Below are 16703 nucleotides of genomic sequence, written 5' to 3' on the forward strand. Positions count from 1 at the left end.
TGGAGGTATTTGGAAATAGTTTTACAATAGCTCTCACATGAAAGCTGATCCTTTTTGAGAGCTGCATGATTTAGAATCTGAGTATATACTTCATATTTAACATTGTATCAGCAGCCTGTGAAATGTCTCCTGCTGAACTTTGAAAACCTTATACTAAGACAGCTGCTAACGTAGATAGCCTGTATTCCTATAGGACAATTCTCCTGCTGTTGTTCACTAAGGTATGAGAGGAAAATAAGGTTGAACAGATAGAGTTTTCAGTATTGCTTACGGACTTGACTGCCGCAACGTGTGTTTTTTGAAACACATTTGAAAATCTTGCCCAGTATTTTCAAATGGCTCCAAAAATTTGAAAAAAACATGAGCTTGAGGCTAGTTTCCTGAACCCCTATTAAGTTTCCTGCCTCATTAACAGAACAGTCTTCAGGAGCTCCTGCGACTAGGTATTGATTTAATGTATAAGGCTTCTGTTTCTGAAAACTTTGATTCAATGTCTTATGTTACATGTATTTTCAGTGCACAGGGGGAAGTTTTGGTCTTGTTGAAGTGAATGGAACATTTTAATTATTTTCAGTGGGATCAGAATTTCAGTTGTACTTGGGACTTTCAAACTGGTTAGAAGCACTGGCAACCGCTACCTGTAGACCTTCTTTGCAACCCCCCCATTTCAAAACACAAATTCAAGAATTAAGGCTACCATGTTGTTATTTATTTATGAACTTTCATTTAGCAGTAAAAGCTTTAAACAGGATTTATTGAAAGTCACACAGCAAAACAATGTTAAGATCAGGATTCTGGGTTTTTTGGGGGGTGGTTGGTTTCTTTTTTCCTCTGCAGAGGTATTTTCTACTATGATACGTACAAATTGCAGCACATTTCAAGATTACTGCAAGTAGCATGAGAACATACAGTATATACTTACTGAACATTAAAAAACACTTTCTGATGTAATTCAACATATTGTTCATCTAACTTCTCATATTGACTCAGTAAATTTAGAAAAGGTAGTTGGGAACAGAGGCAGCAAAAGATGAAAGAAGTAAGATGAGAAGATCAAGTAACCCTTTAAATTACTCAGGAGTGCAGATTTTAATTTAATTAATCTATAATGTATAAGCTTTCCATGATTTCACTTCACCATAATTACAATTGCTAAGCAGATCTTTTACAGACATGAAAAAAGAAGCAGAAGAGAAGCCCATCAGCGGGTTAAAGCAGAATTCCCTCACTTTGCACTCTTTCAAATCTTCCAGAGGTTTTTTTTAGTCAATAAGGGGCTCTAAAAATGTTTAATTCCTGATTGTATCCTTCACCGCTTTATCAAGTTTTTTTGCTGATGATAAATTTTTAATTGCGATCAAAACTGTTGTCTTCAAAATGTAGATTTAAAAATAGAGGTTGTAAGAGAGGACAGACAATATTTGACCAGAAATGCTTGCTTGACAGAACTTAATAGTCTAAAATAAGCTTGATTTCTCCAAACCTTTTGATGGAAACAAAGGACATGGGCAAGTGACACCAATTTCCTCAGCCTATCTGCTCTGCTGTAGTTGGCTCTTCAGATGGCCACATCATCAGTCCTCCAGGTAACCAGGTGTGCTTAAATTGCCAGCTCCATCTTACTTCTGACTGTGGGCTATTTTTATCATGCCTGTATAACAAGGTCTTAATAATATTTTTGCTTATAACCAAGCATGCTACATTAATACCCAATGGAAAGTATAGGATTAAAATTTGTTGAGAACAGTGATGATCAAAGAAAAGAAACCTGTACCAGAAAAGGTTGTCTACAATGAAAATGAGTAGAAAACATAAATGTCAGTGATTTCCCCTCCAGAGGCTTTCTGAACGTGGATGGGTTTAAGTTCCAATTTCTGAATTGAATTCAAAGTATAACTAAACACTTCAGAGACTTAAACTAAATAGCTCCAAAATAGGGGGAGGGTTGTGAAGGAAAAGATTTAAAGGTAGAGGAAGGAGAAAATTATTTCCAGTGGGACTTTTTTTAAAAAGTCACTAAGTGACGAGAAACAAGAAAAGGAAAGCTGTCCCAGATATCCAGGACTGCAGAGATGAGAAAGGGGAGAGAGCGAGCGTAGGCTGGCAGAAGACTTCTCTCTGAGGTACTGGAGGGAGAAAGCTGAAATCTCTGAAGGAAGAAGCCTTGCTGTCGCGATGTTGAGCCATGTTTGCCGCAGTTCTGAGTCGGCAAGCACTGCGAGCGGCATCCTGGCATGCGTCAACTTGCGGCATCCAAACATCAGCGAGCCTGAGGGACCCCGTCCCTCTGACAGCGACGAATGCTGCTTTTCAAAGCCTGGCCTGGTGCCTCCTGCCATGGAAACAGCAAACACACACGGCAGGCAGCAGGTTCCGCCCCCCGCCCCGTATTTTTTAACCTTCCCCAGGTGACAGCTTTTAAGTGCGCCCCAACCGGGTCGCGGCATCCCCGTTTCGCCGGCTGCCCAGCACCGTACCGGGCCCTGCCGGCACCGGGCCCCCCCTTCCGAGAGGGCTGGCAGACGGCGCTGCCCCGCGCCTGCCCCCCCAGCTCGCCGGCGGCCCGAGCGGAGGTGGGGGAAGGCCGGGAGGAAGCCGCCCTCGGCGCCGGGGCCGACACCGTCACGGCGGCGGGCGGGCCTCGCCGCCCCACCGCGGGGCGCGGGGCACGGGGCCAGGCCGGCGGGCCCCGGCCGAGGGGACGCGCTCCTCACCCCGCCGGCCCCTCCCGCCCCGCTCCGCCCCCTGCCCGGCCTCTGCCCGCGCAGCCGGTGAGGGCAGCGCCTCCCAGCCCCGCAGAGCGCATGCTCGCTCCGCCCTCCGGCAGGGACAACGGCCGGCCGGCCGGGCGCCGTGGCTGGTGCCGCCGGTGCGCATGCGCGGGCCGCCCGGGCATGCTCGGTGGGCGGCAGGCGAGCAGTGCGGGCGGAAGTGAGCTTGGCGGCGGCGGCGGTCGGCCCACGCCCCGCGCTCGGAGACAGGTACCGGCGGGCCTGCGGGCCGCTCTCCGCGGCCCCGGCGGCCGCTGTACAGGAGCGAGGCGTGGCGGGATGCTCTGCCCCTTCCGTAGGGCTGAGGGAAGCGGGCGGGCGGGCGGTCCGGCTGTGGAAGAGAAAGGGGGTCTCTCGTAGCCCGGAGACCCCGCCGCCTCGGCTTGGCCTCGGGGCCGTCGCCGCCGCCCCGGCGAGCTGAGCCGGTGCCATTGCCTTTGGCCGCCCCGGCGCTTTGCTAGGCTGTGCTTTCCACTGTGAGCCCTGCAGTCGTGCCTTGCACCGTTCTTCCCTACCTGAGCTACCATCCGCATGGTCTCTGCTGCGGGAATTGAGTCCCGGCTTTGACAAACACAGCGCTTTACGCATCAGAAATGATCTTCCCTTTCCTTTGTAGGCACTGAGTATACCGAGAAGAAATTTTTGTTGTTAATACGCCTGTGCTAACACATCTAAGCTCTTAGTTTTAAAGGTCTCAGCTTCTTGTAATTGCTGGATTGGCTCTCTGAAGTGGTTGCAGTTCACGTCCTGAAAGGATCTGCTTTGCAGCCCTCTCTTCTTGAGGTCTGTTTTGCCGTGGGTGACTGCTTTCTAGAGCTGAAATGTGGTTGAGATAATGGCAGTGTAAGAATCCATTTTCCTCAGGTAACGCTTGATTGTGGCCTCCTTTGCACAATATCAGATTAGTAAATTTTAACCTGAAATTAGTAAAGGAGATTTTGGGTTGGGTTGGGGCTTTTTGAGACTTCTAGTTGTGTTCTAGTGAAAATAAGTACCAACTGGGGTATTAAGAGTATGAATAGCGTAGGACTTATTTCTAGAAGATAAGTGCCTGAAGATCTGCAGCAACAGCAAGCTGAAGCCTTGCAGATAAGGGAATGAGATGTGTCACACTGCTGACTCAGTTTCTCCTTCTGTTTTAGTTAGCTGACATGGTGTTTTCTCCTCCTGAGAATTCTCAAGAAAATCATAAGTTACAAGATTAGACTATTACAAAAATTGTAGACTACAGGTCTTGTTCTTTATGAATGGCCCTCTTGATTTCATTAAGACTGCTGTATGACAAAAGATTTCTCTTGTGAATGATTGTAGGTTGAGTTTGCGGTAGTTCTGTACTGTCTGCTTTGTTCAATGGTGTGAACGTTCATTCTTATGAGAAAATTTCGCATAAACTATACAAAGAGTGTATGGCTGTGTCTACATATGTGTGTGCATTTAAAGTGAGGCATTACCTATTTCATGATTGTTTTAACTTGCACAGTTAGCCCAAATATTGCACTGCCTAGTGTTTGTGTTTACAGGGGCTTCAGTTATCTACCATTTTGACTGACTAAATCAATAAGGTGCTGATGCTTTTGGCCATTCCTTCATTCTTCATGAAACTTTGGTGAGGTTTCCTCCAGAGGTCTACACAATGATGTGTTTTATTCTGTGATCTGGAGAATGAGTTTACATGTCTCTTCAAGTAGAATCTGCTTTGCTAGATAAGGAATCTCCTCATGCCACCGACTGCTACAGCTTCCTTTTCCCAAACTGACATTAATCCCCTTTATGTCATTTTCATGTGTCACTGAAGTATTTCTGGGTTGTAGAGAAAGGAGTAATCTTTCCAATTTAGCCCTCACTTCTTGTGTTTTCTTTGCTTTTCTGCTCCAAATCTAATCTCTCATTAGTTCTTGAAGAAAAGTTGTGTTTTAGAGGAGGCTACAGAAGAATAGTCCATTTGTTGTAGTGAGAACTAGAGTAGTTCATTCATATTTTGAATTTTTGGCAGTATGAACTAAAAGTGGTAAAGCTTGTCTTGCATCTTGTAATTTAGGGTGCTATTAGGGGCTCAGTTTGGTTTTTGGGTTTTTTTAAATTTATTTTTGCCTTTTACATATGTCTCGATGATTTTCTTTGGAAGGAAATAGCAGAATTGTAATGTTTTAGAGAACTAGACATGATGGAGAAAAAATATGGTGGACTTATCCATCAAATAAAGACAATGGGGAAAAATCTTGCTTTGTGATCTCTTTGTCCTTTTCCAGAAAATGCTTGTTTCTCTTGATCTGGGAGGAAAAAAACCAAGATATTAACTCTGACTGTCATTTCCCTATTTTCCTTATATTACTTTTCCTTGTGTGGCCTCAGATATATGAGGTCTATAGGACATCACTACATTACTAGTAAAATGAGTTTTCTTCTGATTTGTTATAATCTGTGAAAGTTCAGTTGATCTTCACTGAATCCTAGAGGTTCGTTCTCCTTGCTCAAAAGAATTCAGTAACTTGTATATTCAGAATGTATGTGGAGTGATTTCTGGTTCTAACAGGAGGCTGACTTGGTCCATCAGTCATGGCTAATAAGATGTTTTCCACGGCTAGAACGTTCCCTGGGGCTTTAGACTATTATAAGTCATGTTGGTATCTTTAGTTTAACATTGACAGTCTGTGAGAACATTTTTGCATACTGAGCTTGCTACCTGCAGCTTTTTGTACTGAAATCTTTTAGAAACTTTGTACTGCTTCACTGTGTTAATTGCCATACAAAATTTGGCTATTTACTGTTGCTTAGAGAAGCATGGAGGAAGGGGAGGAACAGTGATGAATTGTCTTGATGGTAAGAACAAATCTGCCTTTCCTATGTGGCTTATTTTTCTTTTGATCCTGTCTTTCAGTCACGTTGCACTGGTGTTCGTGTCAAAGGTTCTGTATTTGTGGCTGTGTGGTGGTAACTTCACTTGCAACTACAGCCTCTGGTTTCTTAATGATTTTCAGTGTGCACTGAAGGGTGATATAGCTAATCGGAGAGTTTAAATTCAGGTGTTTTTCCAAACATAATTTAAGATTTTTTTTTTCTTTAATTATAATGAAAGTTTAAAAAACCTAGAGAAAAAAGATGCAAGGCTTTCACAAAAAGACTTTAATGGTCAGGTTCTTCCTACTACACTATTTTTCAGTGCAAAGCTCAAAAATTACAGTCTTTAAACCTCTTGTAGAGCCACTGTCTGATTCTGTAAGTGCATAAGACTTTGGGTGTATACTTTGTCTTAAACACTGAAGTTACCAGGCTCTCAGAGCTTGTATCTGAGGTGTGCTGCACCTAAATTGAAATGCTAATTATTTTGCTTTCTGTGTGAGCTGATGAAAAGACTGTGAGCCTGAAAGCTTTTCCTGTTTCTTGTGCATGCACAGACCATACCTAGCTGCCCAATTCAGGTCTGTGGATGTTTAAACTCTCAAGCTGCAAGTGAGAAGTATGAGGTAAAGTCCTTCAGATATATTATAGGGATGTTTGTCTTGCTTCTGGACCTAGAGATAGAGCCATTCTGTGACTGCAATATTTTGATGGAATAAAGTCCTCATTCCAGGACAAAAAAAATCTACAATGTCTGCTTATTTCTGTTGAATGTTAACCCTTGCTCAAAACCATTTCTACTAGGCAATTGTTTTCTGGTGTACTGTGGTTTAGGATGGTTTTTATGCTTTTGGAATACATGTTAATATTCTGTAGGCAATAAAGATAAAACTACTGTGTTGTAGTAGATTGTTCCACTGTCAGAAATTTAAGGCCTAGAAAATTCATAGGTAGAAAATCAAGGATAGGGCAGAGCAGCACATAAAAGTTCAGCCTATAGTCATCCTCAGTGTTATATTTCACTTGCTTAAGCAAGTGATATATATCGCCTTCTCTTCCAGGGTGTTACTTGTGGGTTCTCATACAGTGTACATCCTTTCATATAATTTTTTTCTTGTTAAAATTATTAAGCTTTTTGGTTACTCTCCATATTTTTGTCACTTTCCGCTACTGGAAGGCAAAAGGTATTTGTAGTTCACTGCCTTTTTCCTTCTACTCTGTGTGTGTGTTGTGTGTCCCTCCTGTTCCAGGAACGTCCCATAATGCTGTCTACCTTTCTTGCAGCCTCTTTATTTTTTAACCACCCATCCTTATGAATAGCTCTGTTTACGCCACATACAGACTTCTTGAGCAGCAGACTCAAGTTGGAATGACTCTTGTCAGTGTTATGAAGTCAGCCTTTTGAGAACAACAAAGATACTTGACAGACTTATTTTCACTTAGCTGCTATTCAGGAGAGCTGTCAACACCAAGGACAGCACTAAAGATATCTTCATGTACATTTGGGAAGCCAGTGCTGTTATCAGTTTGGTTTTGAAAATTTATTTTTATAGCTCTGAGAGCTGGATATTCATGTCTTTGTTTTTAATTGCAGAGAGTGAGAATCTGGGAGCTTCAGTGTTTAGCAGTTAAAATGCATGACCTTTGTTTCGTATGTACAGAAGTTTAAGATCTGGGGAAAAAAAAAAATAAAAAAAAATCTTGTTTTCTACCTGAATGTTATTTACATAAATGTCCTAAATTATAGGATTCTACAGTCAGTAAGTAAGTAATATGGGCAGATCCCACTGCATCAGCCTACTTACGGCTCTTTTTTTAGAAATTTTCCTTTGTAACCTTGAAGGCACATGTGGAATATTTGTCCCATTGAAATAAATGGCAGAGGCTCTTTTTAAATAAAAGCAAGGGAGCTGCAGAATTTGTGGGTAGTTATCAGAGAAAGATGAGGTTTTAAACCCCAGTTCCTTCCTTTGTTTTAACAATGATGCTTGAATTGTAACAAAATGCATCATGCTGTTAGACATCTTTGTGGGAAAAAAAATTCCCAGAAAAGTCTATTTAATTGCTCAAATACTGTAACAGACAGAAATTAAAAAAAAAAAAAAAAGTGTTAATACGTTATGTTGTACATCTCCCTAGCTGATTATAGCGTTGCTGGATGAAGATCAATATTGCTGATTAACTTTGAAAGTTGACTGTTTATAGGTGGAATAGATCAGCTTCTCATCCAGCTGGAATATACTGTGAAGTAGATACCGTGAAAAGCTTTGTGAGACTTCTAGTTGCTCTTTTCACTTGAAAAAAAGGCTTGAAAACCTAGTAAGCTAATGACAATGCTCTCCTGGTTCATGTTTGAAAACATACAGATAAAGGCATCATTTTTAGCATCAGTTAGTGATATTTTATAGAAATTCTAACTCCTAATATTTCACTAGTTAAAGCAGTCAACAGAGACGGAACAGCATCTGCATCTCTGCACCAGGCTTTTACTTCTCCTTCAGCTCAAGTAGAAATTGAAACCTGTCTCGTGTTGTACCTCCCAGCTCTGTGCTGTGGTGGGTTGACCCTGGCTGGATGCCAGGTGCCCACCAAAGCTGCTCTGTCACCCCTTCCTCAACTGGACAGGGGAGAAAATACAACGAAAAGCTCATGGGTCAAGATAAGGAGAGGGAGATCACTCACCAATTACCATCACAGGGAAAAGAGACTCAAACTTGGGGAAATGAATTTAATTTATTGCTGACAAAATCAGAGTAGGATAATGAGAAATGAGAACAAATCTAAAACCACCTTTCCCCCACCCCTCCCATCTTCCTGGGCTTATCTTTACTCCTGAGTTCTACACCTCCTCCCCCTGAGCAGTGCAGGGGGATGGAGAATGGGGGTTGTGGTCAGTTCATAACACTTTGTTTCTGCCACTCCTTTTTTCTCATGCTATTTCCCTGCTCCAGCGTGGGGTCCCACCCACAGTAGATAGTCCTTCACAAACTTCTCCAACGTTGGTTCTTCCCACAGGCTGCAGTTCTTCGCAAACTGCTCCAGTATGTGTGTGAGGTGTCACTGTATCCTATTGGATATGTTTTTAAAGATATAGACTGGGTCTGTCTGGGATGGAGTTAACCCACCACAATAGCACGGACAGTCAGAAGGTATAAAGCACTGGACAGGAGCTTTACAGCTCACTGTTGAGGTTATGGCAGGACTGAAGAATGTGTCATGCATGTTGACGCTTCACCCTTGATTAATGTGTTGTGCCCTCCAGTCCCTCCTGGCCAAAAAAAAAAAAAAGTATCAGCATCGAAACCAAATTTGGTCAACACCATTACTGGTGAATTTTGTGGATGATGTTATGTCTTTCTAGCTCCTTGGCCATTGGATGTTATGAAGGAGAAGGGTATTGAGATTCCAGTTAGAGATTTGTAAGAATTTAGTATCTACTGTTTCATATCAAGTAACTGAATTTGATAATACTTCAGTTTTACCATAGTAAAAGAGTGAGATTTTGTTTCTGTTTTATGATGTGTTGAAGCTCCCTGCCCTGTTGTCCATTCCAGGCAGTTCTTGATCTTGTTTGTGTGTTCTGGGTTTGTTTCAGAAGAGCAAAATTCTCAGTGAGGCAAAAGACTCTCAAAAGCTTAAGTAATTAGGCTTAAATTTGTTGTTTGTTTGAGGTGTAAGCTTGTCATTTGTTCGAGGTGTAAGCTAAGGTGTTCTACTCTGCAGTTGGGACAGGTTAACATGGTACACAGGTAATTGCTGAGGTGACACAATTTGTAAATGTAGCTAATTCTTGTCCAGTTACCTGTCCCTATATAAGTTCTTTCTGCACCTATCCCAGGTAATAAACTTTTTGAGTCGTCTCTTCTTAGTAGTCAAGCTCTTAAATTTACTCATCAGTATTTGGTAAGCTATGTTTGTTGCTCAAAATCTATGGTGTTTTGAGTAACAGTGCCTCCTGGAGCCTCTGTGTCTTCTGAATGTCGTAAAGCCTCCTTATTTCATGCATACTGGAGAGGAAGTTACAGAGAAACAAGTTGCTTGTTGAGTTATGTTGTAAAGTAGGGGAATATTCATTGTAAGCAGGCAAGATGCATGGCAGTGTTGCCTTGTTACTTTCCTGCTCCTGAGTCTCCTGAATTCTTGGGGCTGCTTAGTATTTTGGAGTAGATGAGGACTGGCTTTCAAAGTCTAAGCTGCAATTTAAAATAAGACCCTCAAGTTAGGCAGTAGTGTTTTTCCTGTTTGGGATATGATATTTTATCAGCCTTGCTGAAATATATTTTGCTTTCAAATGCACGCTTTACTGCCTAGATACAATAGCTTAAGAACCCAAAGGTTCTTTTGCTATTACTGCTTTTTAACTCTTAAATGTTAAGATAAAAAGCTCATATTGCTAGTTAAAGGTTAACTAGTCTTCTAAGAATTGGAGATTTAAAATTAATGTATATTATGGCCAACTTTTCACTTGCTACTGTATATGACAAAGTAAAAGGTGCTGTCTGTGACAAGTGATAAGAGAGGTATGTACATTGGAAACTAGGAGAAAAACAAAAGCCAGTCATCCTACGTATAGTCCTTTTAGCTGAGAGATCCTTGAACCAAAGTATATTATTTTATAGAATTCTCATTAGTGAATGTGAATTCTTGGCAATATCTGTTAGACAAGAACAACATCACTGGGGAGTTTCCTGGAATATGGGGAGGAAGAAACAATGGTCATTCACAACTAGAGAAATAGTCATGAGTAATAAGTGAAGTCAGATATCTTTGGATACTGGAGTGATAGTAAGGTGGGATTTTGATTTTTCTGAATAATAAATTTTTTTTTTTTAAAAGAATATCTATAATATTGCTGAGTGTCTGCACCTATATGCATTGACTTATAATCATAACTTATGGTCAGTGGTCTTTCCATTTTGCAATGGCTTCCCATTTCCATTTAATTGTAAGTGAATATTTTGTAAGAATTTGGTCTGCCTAGCACTGAAAAAGCACTTCTGAACTGAAATAAAATCACAGTTTAAGCTTTTTGTGAGTAGAATACCAAGTTTTTATGTCCTTATGTCCACCCAAAAGTATAGGAAGTACTTTTTGTTGTTGTTGTTCTTAACTGTCATATGAAAATTGCTAAACCTATGTGAAATTAGGACTGTGGCTATAATACTGCCAGCTGGGTTTTTAGAAAACAGAAAGCATTTTTTGCTTGGTTTATTAAAACTTACTGAAAACAGAAGATTGATAATGCTGTGACTTTTCTATAGATACCTAATTTAAATAAAAATTGTACAGCAAACAAAAAGATACCCAAAGAAGAACGAGATGACCATGTAATGAAAAAATATAGCAATAACTACTTATGGCTAGATCACTTGCATTTCTCAAATGTGTAACTTCACTATAATAGACTACTCTTCTCTAGTTCTCAATGTTCTAACAAATATCACCAAGGATTTATTTCATTGACTTTTAGCACGGTGACAACAAACAGTAGACAACAGTCATACATATCTTAGCTTTTTTCCAGTACATTCAGTGTTTAGCATTTGTAGATGCCCATCTTATTTTATTATTTTTTCCTTACTTGACATACCAATCCAAATCTTTTAATCTGTACATAAGCATTTTTTGTTCATTATAAGTTAAAATGGCAGATGTTTTACTTTGATGCAGTCAAGTTGTCTTATAGGGAAAACAGCTGAATATGGAGATTGATTATCCATGACCTATGCTGGGGAAGGAGTCATTCAAAGTCTCTGCTTGGTTTTTAATGTGCGTTTCTGTACATATAATATTCACATTGTCTGCATTACCCTTTGCATTCATATATAAAGTAATATTTTGTTGACATTTGCAGTGTTTTGGAATGTTTGCATTCATTTGGATGGTTGCCTATTGCCAAGGAAATGCTACTTTCTCTCTTCCTGCTATTCATGGTACTAAGAGATGAGGCCAATCCCTCTGAAAATTTTTAGTCTTGCGTAATTAAATTTTCTTATTATGAAATAGATGAATACTGCCCTTCTGAGTAAATTGCAGCTTCTAGTAACTCTTAATTTCAACAAGATCAGTAGCTTCAGGACTCTATTTATCATTTTTGTTTAGGTAAAGCAGCTATGCCTGTTCAATTGCTGAAGATAGGTAAAAGAAAATCTGAGACTCTACTACCAACACATTTGCAGAAGGAGGATTTGAAGCATTTGCAAGAGGGCTTTGATCATACCAACAAATACTTTCAGGTAACTTGCTAATAAAAGAATTCTGGTTTACTTTGAAATAGCTCATGGTATTTTTATAAGGGACCTCCATATTCTAGCTCAGTTGGTGACTTGCTGCAGCTGTGTTTCTTTGTGCATCTGTTGCATATCTTTAAGCAACACAGAATTATGACCCTGTTGAACTTTGTTGCATGTTGCTATTGACTTCATTGATTGACAGTTCTGCCCCTTCCTCTTACATTGCCAGACTTAAATTTTATAAGAGGTTTTCTTTTCTTAGTTTCTAAACTGTGGACCCATTTATAAACACATTAATATGCAGAAGGCTGTGCTGAAAATGGAAGGATTGGGGGAGGTTAAGTGGTATTTTGTTTTTAAAAAAAATAGTAATTAGCACCACCATTCTGATAAGGATCAGATTTCAGAGTAATGACTTCTAAAGCAGTTTTCCTTTCTTGTATGAAGCAATGCAGTATCCAGTTTTATGAAAAGAGGACTCTGTAGCAACTACCTGCATCAGGATACAGTTAGGTTTTTATCATTACCAAGTGTGCATTTATATTTTACTGTAGCGTCCCAAATATATTTCGGATTGGAAGTACAATCCTCGTGTACTAGTGAAATGCGGAAATATTTTTTTCATCCCTAAAACAAGTATACTCTGTAAAATGCAGTGTCAGTTCTTGAGGGTTTTCTTTTTTAACCTGTTTAACTTTTTTTGTGAATGATTCTGAAAATCCTTTTAATCATCCCTGACACTTAAGTGGCAGGAAATGAACATCATCCCAGTCTTGCCTTCAGTCTGTAACCAAAAAAAAAAGGTGGGGAAGGGAAGGGGAAGTAAGCTAATTCTCTGGAAAACATTAGGTGGCTTGAATCCTTAAAAAATGGCACAAATATTTTAAAAATATGACCTGAACTGGCCTAATTATTTTCTGTATCCAAAAAACATTTTTGCTTCCCCAGCTGTATATTCCCAGTTCCAGCTCTAGTGGTTATCTGACCCTGCGATTGAGTCCATTCATGAGAAATAAACTGGCAGAAGACTATCCATATTGATGGAGAGAGGGCAGTTTTCTGCTGCTCTCACTGTTTGAACTGGCTCATTATGGTGTCAAATAGATGCTAGGAGTAGTGCAATTAGGTAAAGCAAAGGAGCAAAACTGCCCTTTTTGGAAGCAGGCAGCAGTAGAGTGTGATAGGAGGTGATTTGATTGAGAATGATCCAGCCTCCCTTAGGTCTTGTAAAGGATCGAATGGAAACATCAATAACCAATGCTGCTAGTAAACAGTGGTTTTATTCCTCAGGGTGTAGTTTTCTGTCCCCATTCATCTGCAGGGCATAAAGGCTCTCCTGCTTTTAAGAGCTATGTCTGCAAGCATCCCTGACATGGAAGAACAGGGCTTCTTGTTCACAAAGGAAATGTTGAAGCAGACAAAAAATGGATTATAAATTAGAAAATGTTTCTGCCAAAATAAATGTTTCCATTAGGAAAGCAGAACAATTATCACCAGGCTATGATTTAAAGCATACATGCAGTTATATACCTGACTGCTGAAAGAGAAAGTGCATAGAATCTCTTTCTCAGACTTCTGCCTTATGTTAAGAGAACTTCATGCTGCTGCTGACATGGATTAGTAGGTGACTAAAACAGCTTGGCATAAAAACAGTGCAACTGGAGAGCTGATAAAGCTGGTGCTAATGCACCGTTAAATATGTAGGAAAATCCAGTTCTGTAGGCTGAGCTTGAAGTGAACCTTAGAATGCACTGATGTTAGGTTATCTTAGTGGTGGCACAGCACACTGGTCACTCTAGACCTGCCAAAATAGGGGTCGGGTCCTACTCTTAGGAGGGAGGAAGGGGAGAGGAGGATTTTTCTGAAGTGAGTTCTGGGAAGGAGCAACAAAAAACATCCAGGACACTTCTGTCTGGCTTGTGTGCCTCAGTCCTTTCATTCTTCTGAAATTATTTGCTTGCTGGCATCCCTCTGAACAATACAAATTTTAATTTAAATTTGTGGGAACACAGCACAAGCAACATCCGTACATCCTCAGTTATGATGTCCATTAACTGAACTTGATGCCTTCTCCCATTAATTCATTATCCTCTGGATTTTGCTGTGGCAAGGCTCAACCAAATCTGAAAATCAGCTGCCAAATCAGCTGTTGGACCAGACTGAGGAATGAGGCTGTGGCAGGGAAGGAGACAGATTCACCAGAGGAATTCCATATAGTCAGTTTTAGAGTGAGTCTAGTGGCATATGGAATGGGGAGGGTTTTGGAAGAAGTTTGTCTATGGGCTCAATAAGCAGTGCAGGATTTCTGGGGGAAGAGTGAATGTGAGCAGGTTTTGCTAAGGTGGGTTTTGTTGAAGTTTGGAGCCCAAGAGTTTCAGGTATGTTGAGAAAGCAGTGGGTAGTATTTCTGCTGAGGAAGAGAACTAGAGCGTAGGTTTTTGGGATACAAAGGAAAGTGATGGGGCCAGACAGTTACAGTGAAGAATTTGAAAACTCATTGGAAGATAGCAGGATGTAAAAGGAGAAGTAAAAAGTAAAAGTGATCAGAAAGCAGAGTCTCTACCTCATCAGTGTATTCTGTTTTTAAATAGCATGCTTGTGCAGATTGAAATTTCTTTAGTAAGAAGAAATATATATGTAAATACGGAGGTAACTGTTTCATTGCAAAAACTTTATTACAAGAAAAACTAGAGTATTTGATTTACCTGTGAGTACAGTTCTAGACAAACAATCTCAGCAATAGTAATTGTAGATAATACTTAAAATTTTAAACAAAGCTGTGATTTTGAAAACAAACCTTTCTGTAAATATTCATGGGCAAATCTCAGAACATTATTCTGCAGATGCTGATTGTTAAAATAAGTCTTTGATACTTAAGTCTCCTTACAAAACTCATTGGTCTTCCCTGTGAGAAGTAGGAACTTACCTGTTAAAAACATATGGTCCTAGAATGACCTTCATTTTGGTCTTAAATGAAGCATTTGTCTCGAAAGCAATAAAGCAATATGGTACATATTAAATTTAATTCATCATGACTATTTGTTTAGTGTAATAAAATTAAAATATACTTTGGGTTGGAAAAGGATGATTTGTGGAGTATTAGTATTTCTTTATGAAACAGATAGTAAAATAAATTGTTGAATTTGATTTAGATTCCTCCTCAGCTAACATGTTTTGGGACTAATTTTACTCTGAAAATTCTCTACAGTAACAATTCACTGCTGTTTATTTTATCCTAATTTGGTTTAAGAGGTGTTTACTAACATTTAAGTCAAGCTTCCCACTGAATAGTATACTGTAAAATCATTATGATTTACCTGACAATCCTCTTAATGTTGCTTTTGGGCATTTATAGACAGATTGTCCCTGCTGTCTTTTTACAAGAAACCTTCTATTTTATTTTCTGTGCTGTCTGTGTAGTACTCTTAAACACTTTATAGAGTCTGTTTTCAAATTTTTGTATTTTTCTTTATTGAACCATTTTCTGTGTTTTTATCCTTGAGAAGGATACAGTGTTTTACCTGCCATACTGCGGAAGAATATATTTGACTGATATTTTTGCTACTGTTGAAGGAGAACCTTCTTTGATGAGATATCATCATTCTAACAAAACACATTTGTGCCGAAGAGGTGTTAACGTAGCTGAAGGTGCTGGCCTGTGATTTTTGCTTCATTGTAACTTGAACCTCACTATAAAGAGAGCATTTTTACATAATTAATAGAACCTTTCTATCTTTTAGACCATTTGTATTATTGATAAACTAACTGGTTACTACAGTTTCAAAACTTTGTAATACAGTTCTCCCAGCTGTACAGTTCTTTTTATTTTCACAGAAGATTATTTAGCTTCATATACATCTTTTATCTCTTGACTATGATTTTGTTTTGATATTTATCTTGTAATCCTTTGCCAATATTTTGGGAGAAATTGCTGCATCTTTTAAGATTTTGATTACCCTACCTTTTTAGCTGCCTTTCAGGTTTTGTGCTAAAACTGTAGCCTTTGTGTTATTACTGTAACTAGCAAAAGGTACTTCTGTAACTACTGTTTCAGTGTTTAAGCTCAACGTCTAGTCAGTAGCATCTAAGTAGTATTGACATGTAATATTTCCTTTATTATATCCTAAGAATATTGCTCTTCAATGCTGTCTTTAGCAGTTTTGGTTGGGTTTTTTTGGGTTTGGGGTTTTTTTAAGAATTCAGATGGTAATTTGCACTTATCACTTCAATTCTACATTTTTTTAGCTTACAGGTGTTTTAGCTGTTATCAGTGTTTCAGTAACATAGAGGTGTGTAGTCTTAGTTCACATTATTTATTTATTTATTTTTTACTTTTTAGGGAATAGTTGTTCTTTCCTACCCACTAACAAAGCTTGGAGATGGGACAGACTTTTTCAAGGTTGTTCTTCAAGGTACTGCATTTAAGTATACATTTTAAATTTATTCTGTTGAACTTCTTGACACTTTTTCTGACATCATGCTATTACGTCACTAGTACCTGCTTTTTTAGTGTTCAGTAAAAGGTTATGTTTAAAATACTCTCTAAAAGTGTTCATTCTCTACAAAAATAGATTATTTTAGACTTATGCCAGGTAAGGTAATGGAAACAATACAGTCTTTATATTTCAGTAGACTTCTTGTTGCAGAATCTTTTAAAATACTGTCCTGGAAATGCATTAGCTATATGTTCAGCTTTAATAGTGTATTTTTAAACTGCTTGTCATAAAGAAGGACTAAGAAAAATGCACACTTAATAGTTACCATATACTATACACAGTATATACATATAATGTACATAGTATATACACTTCCTGTGTAAGTGGACATTTAATATAGGTCAGTATCTTGATTAGGAGCAAAA

At 39.3% G+C, this 16703-nt stretch overlaps 1 protein-coding gene across 3 annotated transcripts in view; it reads left to right on the forward strand.

Moving 5' to 3' along the window:
* Positions 1 to 2882: 2882 nt before the first annotated feature.
* Positions 2883 to 16703, forward strand: part of POT1 (protection of telomeres 1) — an 82599-nt gene continuing 68778 nt past the window's right edge. The window contains exons 1-4 of one of the 3 annotated variants that reach the window (XM_069801990.1): positions 2934 to 2981; positions 3388 to 3554; positions 11712 to 11845; positions 16182 to 16254. In XM_069801990.1, the coding sequence (XP_069658091.1) occupies positions 11723 to 11845; positions 16182 to 16254 (196 nt within the window). In that variant the 5' untranslated portion in view covers positions 2934 to 2981; positions 3388 to 3554; positions 11712 to 11722. Of the gene's footprint in view, positions 2982 to 3387; positions 3555 to 3614; positions 3636 to 11711; positions 11846 to 16181; positions 16255 to 16703 lie in introns of those variants that run through there. The other 2 variants (XM_069801988.1, XM_069801989.1) reach the window with 2 other exon arrangements.

This window comes from Haliaeetus albicilla, chromosome 14, assembly GCF_947461875.1.
Source record: "Haliaeetus albicilla chromosome 14, bHalAlb1.1, whole genome shotgun sequence".
In the NCBI taxonomy this organism is placed as follows: Eukaryota; Metazoa; Chordata; class Aves; order Accipitriformes; family Accipitridae; genus Haliaeetus; species Haliaeetus albicilla.